Source organism: Nothobranchius furzeri, chromosome 12 (assembly GCF_043380555.1).
Source record: "Nothobranchius furzeri strain GRZ-AD chromosome 12, NfurGRZ-RIMD1, whole genome shotgun sequence".
NCBI classification, from domain to species: Eukaryota; Metazoa; Chordata; class Actinopteri; order Cyprinodontiformes; family Nothobranchiidae; genus Nothobranchius; species Nothobranchius furzeri.
In genome coordinates, this window is record NC_091752.1 from 3,771,251 (window position 1) to 3,788,842 (window position 17,592).

Genomic DNA, 17,592 nt, shown 5'->3' on the forward strand with positions numbered 1-17,592 from the left:
CTCGCTCTCGTCGTCATAACACTGTCACAGTGATGTTCCTGACTTTCCCCGTCCCATTAGCCGTGGAACGTGTGCTGTGTGGACAGACGACAGGACAACCACTTAAGTTGATTTTTGTTCCTGTCTTTCTCCGCAGCTACTCTTCTTCCTTCTCCACTTCATGTTTTCTCTTTTCTGCTTCTGCAGGGTTAGAAAGTGGAAATGTGACTCTGAAGGAGCCAGTTTCCAAAGATGAGATAAAGAGCTTGTCGCCCGTCGCTTTGCGCTGCCACATCGACGGACACCCCCGGTGAGTCCTCTCCCATATTGACGTAGGTTGTATCTGCTTTTGTCTTTTTTGATTCCACCCACATCTGTCCTCCCCAATCGTGTTCCAGACCAACATGCCAGTGGTTCAAAGATGGAGTGAAGCTGACTGAAGCCAGCCATCAGATCAACAACAAGGAGAGGACGCTCACGATCAAGAGTGCCAGTCCAGACGATAACGGCCTTTATTACTGCTGCGCCAAAAACGCAGCCGGCAACGTCTGCAGCAGCACCAACTTCACTCTCAACATCATAGGTGTGTTCACAAAAGGCCAAGTTCTTCCACTTTCAGGAAGAAATGATGTTTCTGGTTATTATAGAAACATTTCAGGGTCTGCTGTGATGAAGGGTGGAAAAGTCTGTGTAACAAACCATTTGGTCAAAAGGATTCTGATTGGATAGAAACTGGGTCTTCAATGAAATTGCTCAAGAGGCAGAATTTAACTGGGGGGGGGGGGGGGCAGTCTTTGGTTAGTCACATTTGACTCGTCAGTCGGTTGTGCTCGTTTTCATTTCTGCAGTGATAAACAGATCCCTTATTACACTCACATCTACTATTTTCATAACTGGAGTTGTGACTTTGCATAAATGTAATAAAATTACAGTTAAATGGGGATGCAGCTGGTAGCAACACGCAGCAAAAGGTTGCAGGTTCAAAACCCAGCTGTGGTCTTTTTACCTAGAGTTGGGTTGTTCTCCCCATACATGCATGCGTTTTCTACAGGTTCCTACCAAAAACCAAAAACATACGTCTGTTGGATAGTTGAACCTGGGATTCAGGAGGAGCCGTGTGGTTTTCGTCCTGGCCGTTCAGCACTGGATCAGCTCTACATGCTGCAGGGACCTGAGTGAAGTTGGCCCCCCCACCTTCTTCAAATCCAACAAAAGTGGTAGCAAATGTTTGTGCTACGTTTGTGCTGGTTTGTGCTGCTAAAATTTTCGTTTGTGCTGCTGTCATTTTAAAGATATTAATAAAAACTTCTAGAGGTCATCAGAGGTCAACCAGCCCCCCCACATTAATGGAATCAAACAAAAATGGTGTCAATCAACTGTGCTACGTTTGTGCTGGTTTGTGCTGCTAAAATTGTCGTTTGTGCTGCTTCTGTTTTAGAGATATTAATGAAAATGTAAAGGTCAAAAGGTCAACTAGCCCCCCCACCTTCTTCAAATCCAACAAAAGTGGTATCAAACGTTTGTGCTACGTTTGTGCTGGTTTGTGCTGCTAAAATTTTCGTTTGTGCTACTATCTTTTTAAAGATATTAATAAAACTTTCTGGAGGTCATCAAAGGTCAACCAGCCCCCCCACATTGATGGAATCAAACAAAACTGGTGTCAATCAACTGTTCTACGTTTGTGCTGGTTTGTGCTGCTAAAATTGTCATTTGTGCTGCCTCTGTCTTGAAGATATTAATGAAAATGTAAAGGTCAAAAGGCCAACCAGCCCCCCCCACCTTCTTCAAATCCAACAAAAGTGGTATCAAACCATTGTGCTACGTTTGTGCTGGTTTGTGCTGCTAAAATTTTCGTTTGTGCCGCTTTCATTTGGAAACCAAAAGTTTCTAAAGCTCAACCAGCCCCTTTCTTTAATGTTTAATTTTAAAGATATTAATAAAATTCCATCCATCTATTTGCTTCCACTTATCCTTCTAAGGGTCACGTGTGGGCGCAGGAACCTATCCGAGCTGTCATAGGGCAAGAGGCAGGGTACATCCTGGACAGGTTGCCAGTCTGTCACAGGGCCAACACAAGGGATAGACAGCTATGGGCAATTTGGATTAACCAATTAACCCATCCCCACAAGCTGCATGTCTTTGGAGAGAACCCACGCAAACACGGGGAGAACATGCAAACTCCACACAGAAAGACCCTGTAACAGTGCTAACCACCGTGCTGCTGTAATAATAACATTAAATAACATTCAAGAAGAAATGTAAAGGGGCATGCCAGTAGGTGTGTATCAGTTTATAACTAGATAAGGTATTTTGAGCCAATAAGCTGGTTGTGGATCACTGACTACCATGTTTCTTAACATTACCTTACTCCATCTAGTGTGCTACCAGCAGGGTATATGGTAAAATGCTAACGGTTGTTAAAACATTAACCTAATAATATGTGAACTGTAGCCTTTAAGTCAAATGCTAATATTAACAAAAGTGCTGTCATTTGCATGTGGGCTGTCATGAGCAAGTTGTATAAAATTAACATACACTGAGTGCGCAAATCTGAACTCAAAGGCTCCAAACAGCCTGCAGAACTGTGAATCTTATGTACCGTTGTCTTTCAAATGATCTCCGCATTCCACTGGACAATGAATGTGACATACTCTTGTTTCACTCTGTTGCATCATCCCACACACCAGGCATATAGAGTGCCCTGATCGGCCCACAAAGCGGATAAAGCTCTGTGATTTGTTCACTAAGCAGATAGAGCACTATGATTGGCTCACCATTATGGACCAATCACAGCTCTTTATGTGTTTGAAACCCCTCGAGAGAGCTGTGATTGGCTAGCCAGAGTCCTGGTAGGAGCTGCTGAGGTTCCAATGGAGCATGCCTAGACCATTCTGTGCAAAGCAAGAATTTGGTCTAGTTCACTAGGCTAATGAGCAACAGCAATCATCAACACTTCAATTCATTACGTCAAAACAGTGTATCAAAGTAAGTGATTTTATTTCCACTTAAAGATGTAGAATTAAAGTTATAACCAAGTCATAGCAGTATTATGTCACATTTTTAATTTTTGCTTGACAGATGCCAAAGAAATCAGTCGTGGATAAAATTGCAGTATTAGAAGTCCTTTGTGCTTCTAAAGAAGAAGTCATAAAAAATGGAAAAATTTCAACTCCAAGTGATGACATATGGCAAAATCTATGCAAACAACTTGGTGAAAAGATGACACCAAAAGCTCTTTACACTTTTGTTAAATTAAACAGACACAATGTATGGGCTGCTCTGGATTACAGTGATGAAGAGAGACTGACTGACACAGACAGCAGTGACAATGATGATTTTGAAGAAAGCAGCTCTCCTTTTCAAAACAAAGACTGCAAGACTTTCAATGTGGAGCTCCCATTTGAACAGTGGAGGCATATGATTCCACACAAAGTCACATACAAAAAGAATACTTTCAAGAAAAGGGAATACACCATTTTGAAGACAGGTACCTGGACTCATGTTGTAAACCAGGGAATCTGGAAAGAGGTTAAAAGTACATGCACCATTACTTTTAAACGAGCCAAGGTGCACCCCAGAACTGTATCTTGTTTTATTAAAATCAGAGGATTTTGCAAAGAGTGTAGTGGCCAGCTGTACATTACATGTGAAAAGGAACCTGAAAATCACTGCCCAATGGTGCTGAAGTGTGTAATGGCAAACACAGATGAATCTATGCACACTGGCTTTTCTAAGAGAGCTATGTCCGGAAGTCTGAGGGCACAAGTAACAAAAGAACTTTGTGAAGGCAGACTGCAGCCCCATGTGTGGAGAGCATCAGCGGCAGCAAAGCTGATGGATTTTGGTGATCCAGAGCCAAGCCATCTACCAAATTTGACAACTCTGCGCAAAGCCAAACACGAACAAAATCAACTAGAAGTTGCTCATAAAAACCCAATACTGTCTCTCCACTCATTAAAATACAGTTCCCCTCACAGTGGAAGCATTTGGGACATTGGATTGGACAAGTTCTTCTGTCACTACTGGAGTCAAACTCAAATGCTGATGTACAAGACTGCAAAGCACCCCATAGTCGCCTTTGATGCGACTGGCTCAGTTGTAAAAAAGCTTCTCAGGCCTAATGGTTTATCTGGAAATATCTTCCTGTATCAAGGTGTGTTAACAGGAAGCGACAACTCTCACGTCCCAGTGGTGCAAATGTTGTCAGAGAGACATGATGTCCAGGCAATCACAAGATGGTTATCAGAGTGGATTCGTGCTGGAGCACCAATCCCAAAGGAGGCTATCTGTGATTTCTCCTTAGCTTTACTTGGTGCTTTAGTTAAGGCTTTATCACATCATTCAGATTTGAAGAGCTACATTAATGAATGCTTTGGTGTTTTGCTTCAGAAAAAATCCTACAAACTACCACCATGTTTCATCAGAGTGGATGTGGCGCACTTCATCAAAATGATTTGCCAGTGGGACTGTTTGAGAAAAAAGCCTCATCGGGTGAGGGATTTCTACGTGCGATCAATGGCACAACTTGTCAAGTCCCAATCCTTGGAAGAAGCAAAGGTCCTAATACGCAGCATTGCTATAGTGGCATTAAGTGAGACAGAAGGCTGTGACAGCTTTGGAAACCCCATCATGTCAGAAGTGTCCAAATCAAATCTGAAAAGAAAAATTGCAGATGAGACTTTGTCTGTTTCTGATGACAAGAAAGAAGAAGACATTAGATTGGATCCATGCACAGAAATAAACACTGACTTAAGGCAGTGGGTGGTGGATATTTGTGAGGGGAGCAGGTGCCATGCTGAAGTTCATGGTGATCGAGACAATATGCACTATCTACCTGAGCTCGTCCCACACCTAATTAGATTGGGAGGATACCTACCACTCTGGACTGGAGTAATGGTTCCCCTATTTCAGAGCAAAAAGCTCACTGCAACTTCAGCTAATGTTGAAGCAGAGTTCAAGAACATTAAACATGGTCTGTTCAAGCATGAAAATCTCCCTATAAGGATAGATAAATTCATTGCACGTCATCTTGGTTTCATTGAAGGGAACATGCGGATCTGTTCTGCAAAACAAATACGGAAAGAAGCAGAGGTTGCCAGACAGGATAGTACAGTAAAGCGTCACGATCCACACAAAGCCTTTGTGGAGCAGGAAGTGGATGATATCCCCTCTCAGGAGCCCAAAATTGACACAAACATGGACATTGAAGAAACAGCAGCTTTGGAAAACTGGAGAGGCCTTGCAGTTCTGCCAAAGAAGAGGAAATTGACCTCATACCTCTCCCCTTGTCCTGAATGGCTCCACTCAGATCCAGCTGTGAAAAAGAAAAAAGTAAAGCTAGGGCTATTAAAAAATGGAAATAATCAACAACCAGTAAAACTTGGCAAAGGACAATACTGTGTCATGAACACCTGTGCCTTTGATGCCTTCTGTCAAAGTATGTGCTGCGCTTTCTGTGACAGTCTTACTGCTCAAAACATAATGAATAGTTCAGAGGAGAATAAAGTATTCCAGCTTGTGAAATCCCTTGCTTCAAAGGGTGTCACTCAACGAGCCTATTCATTGAGGGCAGAGGTACTGAGCTCAATATTCTGCCCTGTTCAGTTGAAGAATGGTGTTCATTGTGTTGATGCACAGTGCCATGTGTCCACAGTAATTCAAAAAACAATGACAGAAAATCCAAGTGTTCACTTCACAAGACAGTGTTCCTCCCAGTACTGCCAACTTTATACACCAAACACAAGGCAAATACCTTTTGTTTCCATTGATCTGTCAGTCCTCTCAGCTTCTGGCATAGCTCACCTTCAGTCTGCTGTTGAACAAGGGCTCAACCTTCCAGAATCACCATGCCTAAGACCAATCAAACATCCTGATCCATCTCCAACAGCATTTAAAACAGATTCATCAGGAAAGCAACTTTGCACAGGGACTGTTTGTCACAGTTACAGCCTGAGAGAGCTTGTATGGATTGACACAGACCTTGGAAAATGCTCTACAGAAACTCTGGGGCACCGTTTACACGGTCCAAAAAGGTTTTTGCTTGCTGAATTCCCATCCACTCTGCTACTTCAAGGAGAGAAATTCACACTAAAAGCAGTCATTACATTTCAGGAGGGCCCAACACCAGAAACACTCGGGCATTATACGGCATTCAGTAACAGGACCCCGTACATGTGGGAGATGTATGATGACCTAAGAAAGGATGTAACCAAAGCATCTGAAAACACCAGCGTATGTCCGCACGCTGTGCTCTACAGAAAGGAATGATGGCAAGATTTCATGAAAGAAAGTCCTTTTCTAGTTTGTGAGGTAGATGATGGGAATAGCTGTTATTTTTCAGTTATTGTATTAGACTTGTGAGGCTCACACAGTTCCATGTATTTACCTTTTCTAACAGGAAACATATATACTACATTGTTCTCGTAGTTTTGTATTTTGTTACCAGCAAATAAAGTTTTTTCTCCAACAGAATGCATAAATTATTTTAAATGCTATATTTAACCTAGTTTTTAAATAAGGTATAGCAGTTAGATTACTAGGTTTAAGAGTGTGATCATGAGAAAAAATATCCAATGCTGGTTAATATCTCATATTTTTACAGTAAAGAAAGGGGCTGGTTGAGCTTTAGAAACTTTTGGTAATATCTTTAAAATGACAGCAGCACAAACAACAATTTTAGCAGCACAAACCAGCACAAACGTAGAACAGTTGATTGACACCAGTTTTGTTTGATTCCATCAATGTGGGGGGGCTGGTTGACCTCTGATGACCTCCAGAAAGTTTTATTAATATCTTTAAAAAGATAGTAGCACAAACGAAAATTTTAGCAGCACAAACCAGCACAAACGTAGCACAAACGTTTGATACCACTTTTGTTGGATTTGAAGAAGGTGGGGGGGCTAGTTGACCTTTTGACCTTTACATTTTCATTAATATCTCTAAAACAGAAGCAGCACAAACGACAATTTTAGCAGCACAAACCAGCACAAACGTAGCACAATGGTTTGATACCACTTTTGTTGGATTTGAAGAAGGTGGGGGGGGCTGGTTGGCCTTTTGACCTTTACATTTTCATTAATATCTTCAAGACAGAGGCAGCACAAATGACAATTTTAGCAGCACAAACCAGCACAAACGTAGCACAGTTGATTGACACCATTTTTGTTTGATTCCATTAATGTGGGGGGGCTGGTTGACCTCTGATGACCTCCAGAAATTTTTATTAATATCTTTAAAAAGATAGTAGCACAAACGAAAATTTTAGCAGCACAAACCAGCACAAACGTAGCACAAACGTTTGATACCACTTTTGTTGGATTTGAAGAAGGTGGGGGGGCTAGTTGACCTTTTGACCTTTACATTTTCATTAATATCTCTAAAACAGAAGCAGCACAAACGACAATTTTAGCAGCACAAACGAGCACAAACGTAGCACAGTTGATTGACACCATTTTTGTTTGATTCCATTAATGTGGGGGGGCTGGTTGACCTCTGATGACCTCTAGAAGTTTTTATTAATATCTTTAAAATGACAGCAGCACAAACGAAAATTTTAGCAGCACAAACCAGCACAAACGTAGCACAAACGTTTGATACCACTTTTGTTGGATTTGAAGAAGGTGGGGGGGCCAACTTCACTCAGGTGCTGCAGGGCCAATGTTTCTCAACCAGGGAGTCCCTGGGGATTGTCCTGGAGGAGCTGGCCCAAGTGGCTGGGGAGAGGGATGTCTGGGCCTCTCTGCTTAGGCTGCTGCCCCTGCGACCCGACTCCGGATAAGCGGGAGAGAATGGATGGATGGTAGGGTATCGGCAGATTCTTAAAATCAAAGGACTCTGAATCTTGTCGGGAGCAAAGAAACATATTCGGAACACCCCTAGTTTTGTATTTTGCATATCACAGCGCTACATGGGTTATTCTGGTTGTTTTGGATGTCTGCTGATGCGATTTCCTACTGAGTTCAGGGTGAGGTAACCAACAGTTAAGCAACTCCACTGAGACATTCTGCGTACCTAGCCCTGTTCAGATACTCCGAAAGTTCATGGAAATGACTGCTAGAAAATTCAAAATTCACCATTTATCCGTTAGGAACTTGGTTTGCAGATGGTCTCGGCACAGCCCATTAAAACGGTATCAACACACACACACACACACACACACACACACACAATAAATACAATTGATTAAAATAAATAAAAGGTAATAACAACAGGCTTCCAAGTTTTCTTTTAAAAGACTTTTTCCGCCGGCCAGGAGAAGTGGTGACACGTGCGTACCGGGAAGTTTCAGTACTGAAACTATTGTTTTAGCACCACCTGCTACAGCGACTCGCAGGTTTGACTACAGGACTCAGAAAACTTAAGGAATATACGAGTTAAAAAAAACTTCTAGGGAAAAGCTCAGAAGTTTAGGATGACATTGGAATGCTCTTGTTTTTCTTAGAAGTGCACATTAAAGGGAGACTAGGCAGTTCTGGCTTGCTTTTAGCACCCCCTAGTGTCCATTTAGTAGAACCAAAAGCAAAATTTTTCTCTTTGCTGTGCTGCGTTCATCTTTTTAACACCTTAATCTAACAGCTGGAATGTCTCCCAGCCTTCCTTACAGTCTACAGGAGTGATGTATCACTAAATTAAACAAATCAGCTGTATTCATTATCTAAAACATGCAGGAAATGTGCTGGAGCCAGACTGCAGCGCCAGGTATGTCAGCTCTCAACAGAGCGGACCAGCAAGTCTGAAGCTGCAAGTGTGATTTTCTGGCCACGGAGGGCAATAAGGGCAGGGTGGCCTTTCATTAACCCTGTAAAGGGTCATTTTAGCACATACTGTCTCAAGAAAATAATTTAAAAATACAAAAAAGTAGCTAAGTATCCATTTTAAATAAAGCTAAATAGAAAATAGCACCACCAAAACTCTAGACCATGTCCATGCTATACAGTTATACTTTTCTAATTATTAGTTTGTTTACTGACTAATTTTATTGGTCGTGAAATGTACAAAAGTGTGTTTTTATTTGGAAAACAAAGACCAGCGTAGCTTGAGATTGTTTTTCTGGCTTTAAGAATTCCTGTTGAGCTAATCAGCTAGATCACAGTCAAGCACTCAGCTGCTTGATTACATGCTGTGAGCGAGCACTCTGATTGGCTGAGGCAGTGCCATCATTAACGGTTTCTGAGCTGACCTACAACTGTTTCCTGCATCAGATTGTGAGTAATTTAAATCTTTGCTGGGTGAAAACACGTCTGATCTGAAACACTCAGTTTTATTCTACCTTTCGTTATTTCTCTGCTCTTTGCGTAGATTATCCTGCCGTCTTTCTTCACACCCTCTGCTGAAAATGCTGGTAAAGGGGAAGCTGGTCTGAAGACCATTAGTGATGTGAGAGAGATGGAGTTTCTATAATGTAATTATGAAAGAGTGAGCTAACACCTGCCGCCCACGCAGACAAACGCACGATTATGCATCGTCACCTCCAGCAGCAGAGAGTTTTCTGTGGATCTCTAAGAGCAGATTTTATAGACGAGGATCGTTTGTTTCCTTGCAGACTTTGGGGAATTAATTGTATAGTACATCATAGTACCACCAGTACAGTATTACCTCAGTACTTCTGTGCTACAGAAACCTGGATGTCACAGAAACATGGCGTGAGCAACTTATAATGGACATAAATGACTTTCTAGTTGCTGGCTTGCTACTTCCTGCTCTTCTGTTGGTGTCAGTGTTGGTGTTTCCACCCATATATTCATTTTCTGCCTCTTCTGTTTTGATTCACACCTTAAAATCTGGATTATGTTCACATTTTAATGGCTCCCAGCATCTTTCTGCTTTGTATTCTGAAGCGCCTGTTCCTGGTTGTACTGTAGCAAATCTCCTTTATGCAGGTCAGAGCAGCTCAGTGGTAGCTTAGCAGCTCAGGAAGGTTGTTCAAAATAAGTCGCTACGCTGAAAATATTAAGCGTTTGTGTTTGGAATGAATAGAAGTTCCCTTCTGTGTCATTGAAACGCACGAAACAATGTTCCACAGCTGATCTTTTTCACACAGAAGTGAGATGATCTCTCTTGTGTGATGCTCTGACCCAAGAGATAGAAAGAGGAGATAATGGTCCAAATAAGCTGCAGGGTTTGTTCACTGACCTCATTAAGCCTCCACATAATGTGGTGTTGACACGAAGGCGGCTTACTCGCTACAGATTTAAATAAAACACCGGTGTGAAGCATGACCATGCAGGTGGACCCTGGTTGCAGGCGTAAGCAGGTGGATGTTTGTGTGTTTTACAGATAAAAGCGTCCCACGGCCGGTGGTCATTCCTGAGGACCGGATTGTGGTTAGGAACGCTGCGGCAATCTTCCACTGCCAGTTCACAGCAGAGCCTGAACCCACGTTGGAGTGGTACCATGAGGACGAGCTGCTGGCTAACAAGTCACGGTAGGTCGATGTCCACAGCTCCGTCTCCTCGTTACTCAGTTCCTGTAAACTTAAACGTTGCCTGAGTGCCTCTCTGCTCTTTGTGTTCCGTTTATGACAAATTACTGTAAAAGTTCCTCTGTGCATCACATGAACTCTGACTTCCTCTCGCGCTGATCAAAAATGTCTTCTCGGGTCTCAGCGTTCAGCAGAAGAAAGCTCCAATCGGCTTACCAGCATCTCTCCAATGACCACACCAGCTCCGTATAAGAACCAGTTTCTCATTTTACTCCCAGGTTTTTAGTGTCAACATTTTAATTCACCTTCACAGGGAAGATGGAGTCTGCTTCTAGGGATGAAACGGTACACTTTTTATTAAGTCGTGTAAAGGGTTTAATTTACATTTATTTAACGAACCATAAGACATGAGATTCCATAGTAAATATGAAATCAATCTTACAGATCTTTGGGTACTTTAAACCAGAAGACTGGAACTTTTTATTGCAGGGATTATGTAACACTTCATATTAACTGAGAGACAACAGAAGAGAGAGTCACCTTTAAAACGTTTAAGAAGATTTATTTCTAAACAATTTTAAACAAGACTAGCTCTAAATTCTAAGTGAATGGATGGATCTTTGTGTGAATGAGACGTGAGATGAATGGTGTGTGTGTGAGTGATGTTGTCATCAGAACTCTCGTATCCGGAGAAGCACGTCTGGGTGATGTTGTGATGTTTTGCTCTTAAGCTATGATCAGAGTTTCATAAACACATGAGACGCCATTTTGTCACTCCACACATACCCTTCAGGATAAGACCTCCGTACAGATCCAGAATGCCAGGTCCTCAGACCCCCCTTTCGGTACCGGAGCCGATGAAACAGCGTCAGCAGTACGACAGACTAGTCTTTGGATTGTCTCCAGGTAAAAAGTGACAGTTGGTTGACAGCGTCAGATGGACCCGTAGGGTCAGTGAGTTCAGCTTTTATTCTGAAAGGAACCGTTGCTTGGTTGGTAAAATGCAACAGATTTTATCCAGCTTGTTGGTTCTTTGCTTACAAAGGAAGTCCGGGTGGCCGGTCCGATACTTCTCTTAGCATGCGGTGAACTGAACTAAGATGGCGTGGGGACTGGTTTTATTTATCTGGATGTTTTGATTTACGGTCGAATCAAAGTTGGACAGATTTATAAACACCACAGAGACTATGCCACGCTTCAGAAAGGAAGGTTCCGATTGGATGAGTAAAAGCAACGTGTCATGCGTTTACGTGTATCAGGATGTCTAGTGCATCTAGATTAAAGTCATATTACTTATTAAAACTTACTAATCATAACATTGTCATTTCACAGATTGGTCCACATTATTATTGGACTAACACTTTGTTTGATTAGCTTTATTAAAAATAGAGTTCTTTGATTTATTAAAAAAAAAGAGTCCTTTGTCTTCATTCTTCTCTTGGGCTGGAAAGGAAGCAGTTTAGAAGCAAATGCATGAGACCTTGAGCAATATCTCATGCAGATTAGTTCCTGCTGAGGAGAGGGGGAAATGACTTTTAAGGTGGAAAACAGTCATTTCATTCCGTTACATATCCCCCCTTTTCAATGGTACGATGGTGTGCACAGAGACCACCTGGTGTTGAACAAACCAGAGCCCTGAAGGGACTCTGACGATAGAGCAGGGTGCAATTCCCCAGGAAGAGGCCAAAAGTGGTGAGGTACGACCCCCACTCCGAAGAACAGTCTCGCATAATCCCTTTGTAAGCACACAAGTCAGCAGATTATCAAGATATCCCCGTGGAAGTAACAATTTGAAGCAAATGCATGAGACCTTGAGGCAATATCTCATGCAGATTAGTTCTTGCTGAGGAGAGGGAGAAATGACTTTTAGGTGGAAAACGGTCATTTCATTCCGTTACAGTCGTCTAAGTTATTGTGAACCTTGACATAATCAGCCGTTTTACTGTACAGGTACAAACGTGTGGTGGGATAAATCTACCTACATTTTATTTTTTAAGAACTTTGTTTTGTTTTCCTGGTTTTTATTTACTATCTTCCTGTCCTGTCTGTCTCTGATCTTCCTGCATCTCCCAGTCCTCCAGAAAAACTCCTACCTGCTTCCTTCTTTTTCACCTCACAAGTAACTTTTTAACCAGCAGATCAAATTGATCTATTGACCGCAAAAAAAGCGGAGTGTGCGCCGTGCTGCCCGGCTGTGCTGGTGACGAGCGCTGCAGCGCGAGCGCGTCCACACGTCATGCTCAAGTACAGACAGAACTTACCAGAGAGAAAATGAACTGACACAAATGACTTTGTGTAAATTGTATATTTTTTGGTGACGCCACTTAGAAAATGTGACTGTGGCCGTGTGCAGAACGCAGCTGGAGTTCATGAATAATCAGCGGTCTGCCTGCCGCTCTGCCCAAAATAATCCCCGCTACGCTGAGCCCATATAAATAATATAATAAAGGTAGAAACTGGATCTTTTGTGCTCCTTCTGGGTGTGTAAGCTAAGGGCATCAGGGGAGCCTGACAGCCTTTAAGGGGATCTAAGTTGCTCTCCTGTAATTTGAACCCAGTATCCGAGTCCAGTAAAGCCCGAGTCCCGATCAGTCTGAAACCACGTGATCGGGGCCGATTTCCGATCATGCGATCGGTTCGGGACGTCCCTACTACGTTTCTCTGAGGAGACTCCCGTTCGGATCCAAGATGTCGGGGGGTCGGGTGACCCCAAGGTGCTGAAGTTCGTAGAAAAGACCGCAGTACGACCAGGTTGGCCTAGAGTCGTCTCCCGGATCACAACCGATAGATGAAATCGTTTGCGTCTAGAACAGCTGTTTCTGAATAGCTGAAGGAACCGTTTTGCTGTGCCAGCTGTAGCCTGTAGGTTTTGACAGCTTGTCAAGAGATGCTGTGGTTAGAGTTCCCCCGGTGGACAGTCCGGAGTTCTGCTCAAAAACTAACTGAATCACTCCGCAAGTTTCTGTTTTAATATTCTCATATTATGATTACCTGGCCAATCAGGATGTGCCACGTTAAGAGGTGTTAACAAACAACCCACGCCTTCTTTCAGATGGAAGGCTCTCTGATTTATGGGTAAGAACGTATCTACGTGCGTGAAACAGGCCTTTTTGTGTTTGAGGAATTCTCAGAGCCTGGTGTTTTTGTTTGTTTGTTGATCTGGGCTGATGGCTGCGTGTTTGTTATCCACCTGCACTCATCAGATAACCTTTCCTGGATTACATGTACGTTTCTGACGTGGATCATTTTTCGTGTGTGAAATCAGGAAAAAAAACAATAAACCAGCTCAAGCTGGAGGCTTTCTACAGACGCGTGGGTCAGAGGCAAAAGTCCAAAGCTAGAGTGCCTGTTTCCAGATGCAGCTACAGCGTAAATAACCCGTGCTGATGTTCCTAGTGACTCTACTGGACTGGAGTAACGCTCTACAGCTCAGTTCATCGCGGAACACTCCAGCTCCCACAGCTCGTTTGGCTTCCTGCTCCTCAAACAAAGATGACAGAAAGATCTGCCACCCTGCCTGAGAAAAACTCTGGTTCAGCATCCATCAGGGGTTTCACACGTTCCAACTTTTATTAGAAATTCAGTTTTCATAAACTCCACATAATTGTGTGATGAGCTGCTGTCTGCTTGGAGGGACTTGTATGAAGTTGGTTTAAGTTCACTCTTTATTTACTTTTCATCCTGTCAATCACGACCAGCAGCCTGCTGGTGACTGGGTCCAGCTCACAGCAGGAGGCCTGAGGCCACGCTGGGACACAGAGGTGTTAACCTGCAGATGGGTTTAGTGTGTTCATGGATCTGGATCTTCTCTGCAGAGTGGTCCTGCTCTCCAACGGAACTCTGCAGATCACTCAGGTCAAGCCCAGGAACACGGGGAACTACAGGTGTGTCGGCCGTGGTCTCGGAGGCTCCCAGGTCACGCAGAAGGTCTCTCTCCTCATAGCAGGTATGCATGCACCCACACACACACACACACACACACACAGCTGTTCATCTGGGGACAGGTTGGTGAGCAGGGATTGTGAAATCTAAGACTGTAGAGAACTTTCTAGTGACGTCTCTCTGCTCTTTAATTTGTTGTTTTATCTTAGAGGCTGTAATCCCATTACTTTTATTATACTTATTCAGTATGCTTATGGATATGAGTGTGTGTGTGTGTGTATACATATGTATATGTGTGTGTATGTGTATGCATATATGTATATATGTGTGTGTGTAAATGAACGTGTGTGTGGGTATACATGTTCTTATGTGTTTTTTAGGTATTTTTATTCTCATTTATTGTAGTTGTTGTCTGCTTTAGAGAGCAAACATCTACCGAAGCTTAATTCCTTGTAAATGTAATTTTACTTGGCCAATAAATCTGAATCTGAACTTTACTGACACCCAGTACTGCTGGTTCCTAGCCCAGATATCTAGACCAAATTCTTGCTTTGCAAAGTTTGGTCTAGGAACGCTCCACTGGAACCTCCGCAGCCCCCAGGCAGCATTCAGGTGGGCCAATCACAGCGCTGTATAAGGGTTTCAAATCGACAGAGTGCCGTGATTGGCCCACAGTGCTCTGTCCACTTTGTGGGCCAATCAGGGCCCTCTATTTGTCTGGTGGGTGGGATGATGCGACAGACTGGAACAAGACGGCGACACCTCATTTGAAACGGCTGTTACATCCATCCTGGAGCATTAGGACTTGGGCTTCATTAGTCAGGAGCAGATGGATGTATTTAAGTCCTTTATTTAGTAAAAGGACGTGTTTTTACCTTCTTCAACAGCGAACCGCCTCGTTTACCGATGAGTACGTCACGTCATTCGTTGTCCAGTAGCATGCAGAGATGGTTTGAAAGATAGCGGTTGAACCCGCCCCACGACCGAGGATGGAGCGTTGCTAGCTGGTTCCACATCCTCAGGCTAAAGATCTCGTTCCTAAATTAACCTCCATCAGCATCAGAAATAATTATTACCTAATTAATAAAATACTTTTCCTCCTCTCCTCATCTTTATCCATTTATCCCCCTCTTTTATCTCCTCGCTCTCCACCACCGTGCTTTTTCTCTTCCTTTTCTTGTATTTGCTCTCATCTGTTTTCACTCACTCTTTTCTTTTTCACCTAATCTTACATTTTGTTCCATTTCTTGACTTTTTTCTTCTTTCTTTACTTGACTCTTCCTTTTCTTCAAGCTTCTTTCTCCCATTTCTCCTCTTCCTTCTTATTCATTTATCTTCACCTCCTTTTAAATCTTCTCCCGTTTTTGTTTCATTAATTCCCACCGTTGTTCATCTCCTGTCTTTTTCCTCTTCTTTTCCTCCACATACTTCTCCCCCTTATTCTACTACTTTTTACCTTCTCATTTTTACTTTTATTCTCATTCTTTCTTTCCACACACCACTTTTATTTTTTACTCCCTTTTTACTTTCTCTCCTTGTCTTTATTCTGATATTTCTTCATTCTTCACACAGCTTCCTGCCTCTCCTTTTCCCCTCCTCCTCTCCCGTTCTTCATCACATCGCTACAAGTAAAACATTCTAAAGTGGAACCAACATTACCTAAAACTATAAAACATTCAGCAAAGACCTGCGTGGATAAACTCTCTCTTTCCCCACTCTGCCCCCTCCTCTCTCTCTCTCTCTCTCTCTCTCTGTCTCTCTCTCTCTCATTCTTCCTGTCTCTCTCTCTCTGTCTCTCTCTCTCATTCTTCCTGTCTCTCTCTCTCTCTGGCTCTCTCTCTCTCTCTCTCTCTCTCTCTCTCTCTCTCATTCTTCCTGTCTCTCTCTCTCTGTCTCTCTCTCTCTTTCTTCCTGTCTCTCTCTCTCTGTCTCTCTCTCTCATTCTTCCTCTCTCTCTCTCTCTCATTCTTCCTGTCTCTCTCTGTCTCGCTCTCTCATTCTTCCTCTCTCTCTCTCTCTCTCTCTCTCTCTCTCTCTCTCTCTCATTCTTCCTCTCTCTCTCTCTCTCATTCTTCCTGTCTCTCTCTCTCTGTCTATCTCTCTCTCATTTTTCCTCTCTCTCTCTCTCATTCCTCCTCTCTTTCTCTCTCTGTGTCTCTTCCTCTCTCTCTCATTCTTCCTGTCTCTCTCTGTCTCTCGCTCTCTCATTCTTCCTCTCTCTCTCTCTCTCATTCTTCCTGTCTCTCTCTCTCTGTCTGTCTCTCTCTCATTTTTCTCTCTCTCTCTCTCTCATTCCTCTCTCTCTCTCTCTCTCTCTCTCTGACTCTCTCTCTCTCTCATTCTTCCTGTCTCTCTCTCTCATTCTTTCTCTCTCTCTCTCTCTCTCTCTCTCTCTCTCTCTCTCTCTCTCTCATTCTTCCTGTCTCTCTCTCTGTCTCTCTCTCATTCTTCCTGTCTCTCTCTCTCTCTCTCATTCTTTCTCTCTCTCTCTCTCTCTCTCATTCTTCCTGTCTCTCTCTCTCTGTCTGTCTCTCTCTCATTTTTCTCTCTCTCTCTCTCTCATTCCTCCTCTCTTTCTCTCTCTCTGTGCCTCTTCCTCTCTCACCTCTCTCCCCCCTCTCTTCCTCTCTCTCTCTCTCTCTCTCTCTCTCTCTCTGACTCTCTCTCTCTCTCATTCTTCCTGTCTCTCTCTCTCTCTCTCTCTCTCTCTCTCATTCTTCCTGTCTCTCTCTCTGTCTCTCTCTCATTCTTCCTGTCTCTCTCTCTCTCTCTCATTCTTCCTCTCTCTCTCTCTCTCTCTCATTCTTCCTGTCTCTCTCTCTCTGTCTCTCTCTGTCTCTCTCTCATTCTTCCTGTCTCTCTCTCTCTGTGTCTCTCTCTCTCATTCTTCCTGTCTCTCTCTCTCTCTCTCTCTCTCTGTCTCTCTCTCTCTCATTCTTCCTGTCTCTCTCTCTCTGTGTCTCTCTCTCTCATTCTTCCTGTCTCTCTCTCTCTCTCTCTCTCTGTCTCTCTCTCTCTCATTCTTCCTGTCTCTCTCTCTCTCTCTCTCTCTCTCTCATTCTTCCTGTCTCTCTCTCTCTCTGTCTCTCTCTCTCTCTCTCTCTCTCTTTCTCTCATTCTTCCTGTCTCTCTCTCTCTGTCTCTCTCTCTCTCTTTCTTCCTGTCTCTCTCTCTCTGTCTCTCTCTCTCATTCTTCCTCTCTCTCTCTCTCTCTCTCTCTCTCTCTCATTCTTCCTGTCTCTCTCATTCTTCCTGTCTCTCTCTGTCTCTCGCTCTCTCATTCTTCCTCTCTCTCTCTCTCTCTCTCTCTC

The 17,592-nt window shown here is 43.2% G+C and overlaps 1 protein-coding gene across 1 annotated transcript in view; it reads left to right on the forward strand.

The window, feature by feature from the left end:
• The window catches only part of ptk7b (protein tyrosine kinase 7b), a 126,746-nt gene that overhangs the window by 98,479 nt on the left and 10,675 nt on the right, over positions 1-17,592 (forward strand). Inside the window, exons 3-6 of the mRNA XM_015943918.3 lie at positions 187-289; positions 378-562; positions 10,255-10,402; positions 14,215-14,345. Of these exons, the coding sequence (XP_015799404.1) occupies positions 187-289; positions 378-562; positions 10,255-10,402; positions 14,215-14,345 (567 nt within the window). The remainder of the gene's footprint in view (positions 1-186; positions 290-377; positions 563-10,254; positions 10,403-14,214; positions 14,346-17,592) is intronic.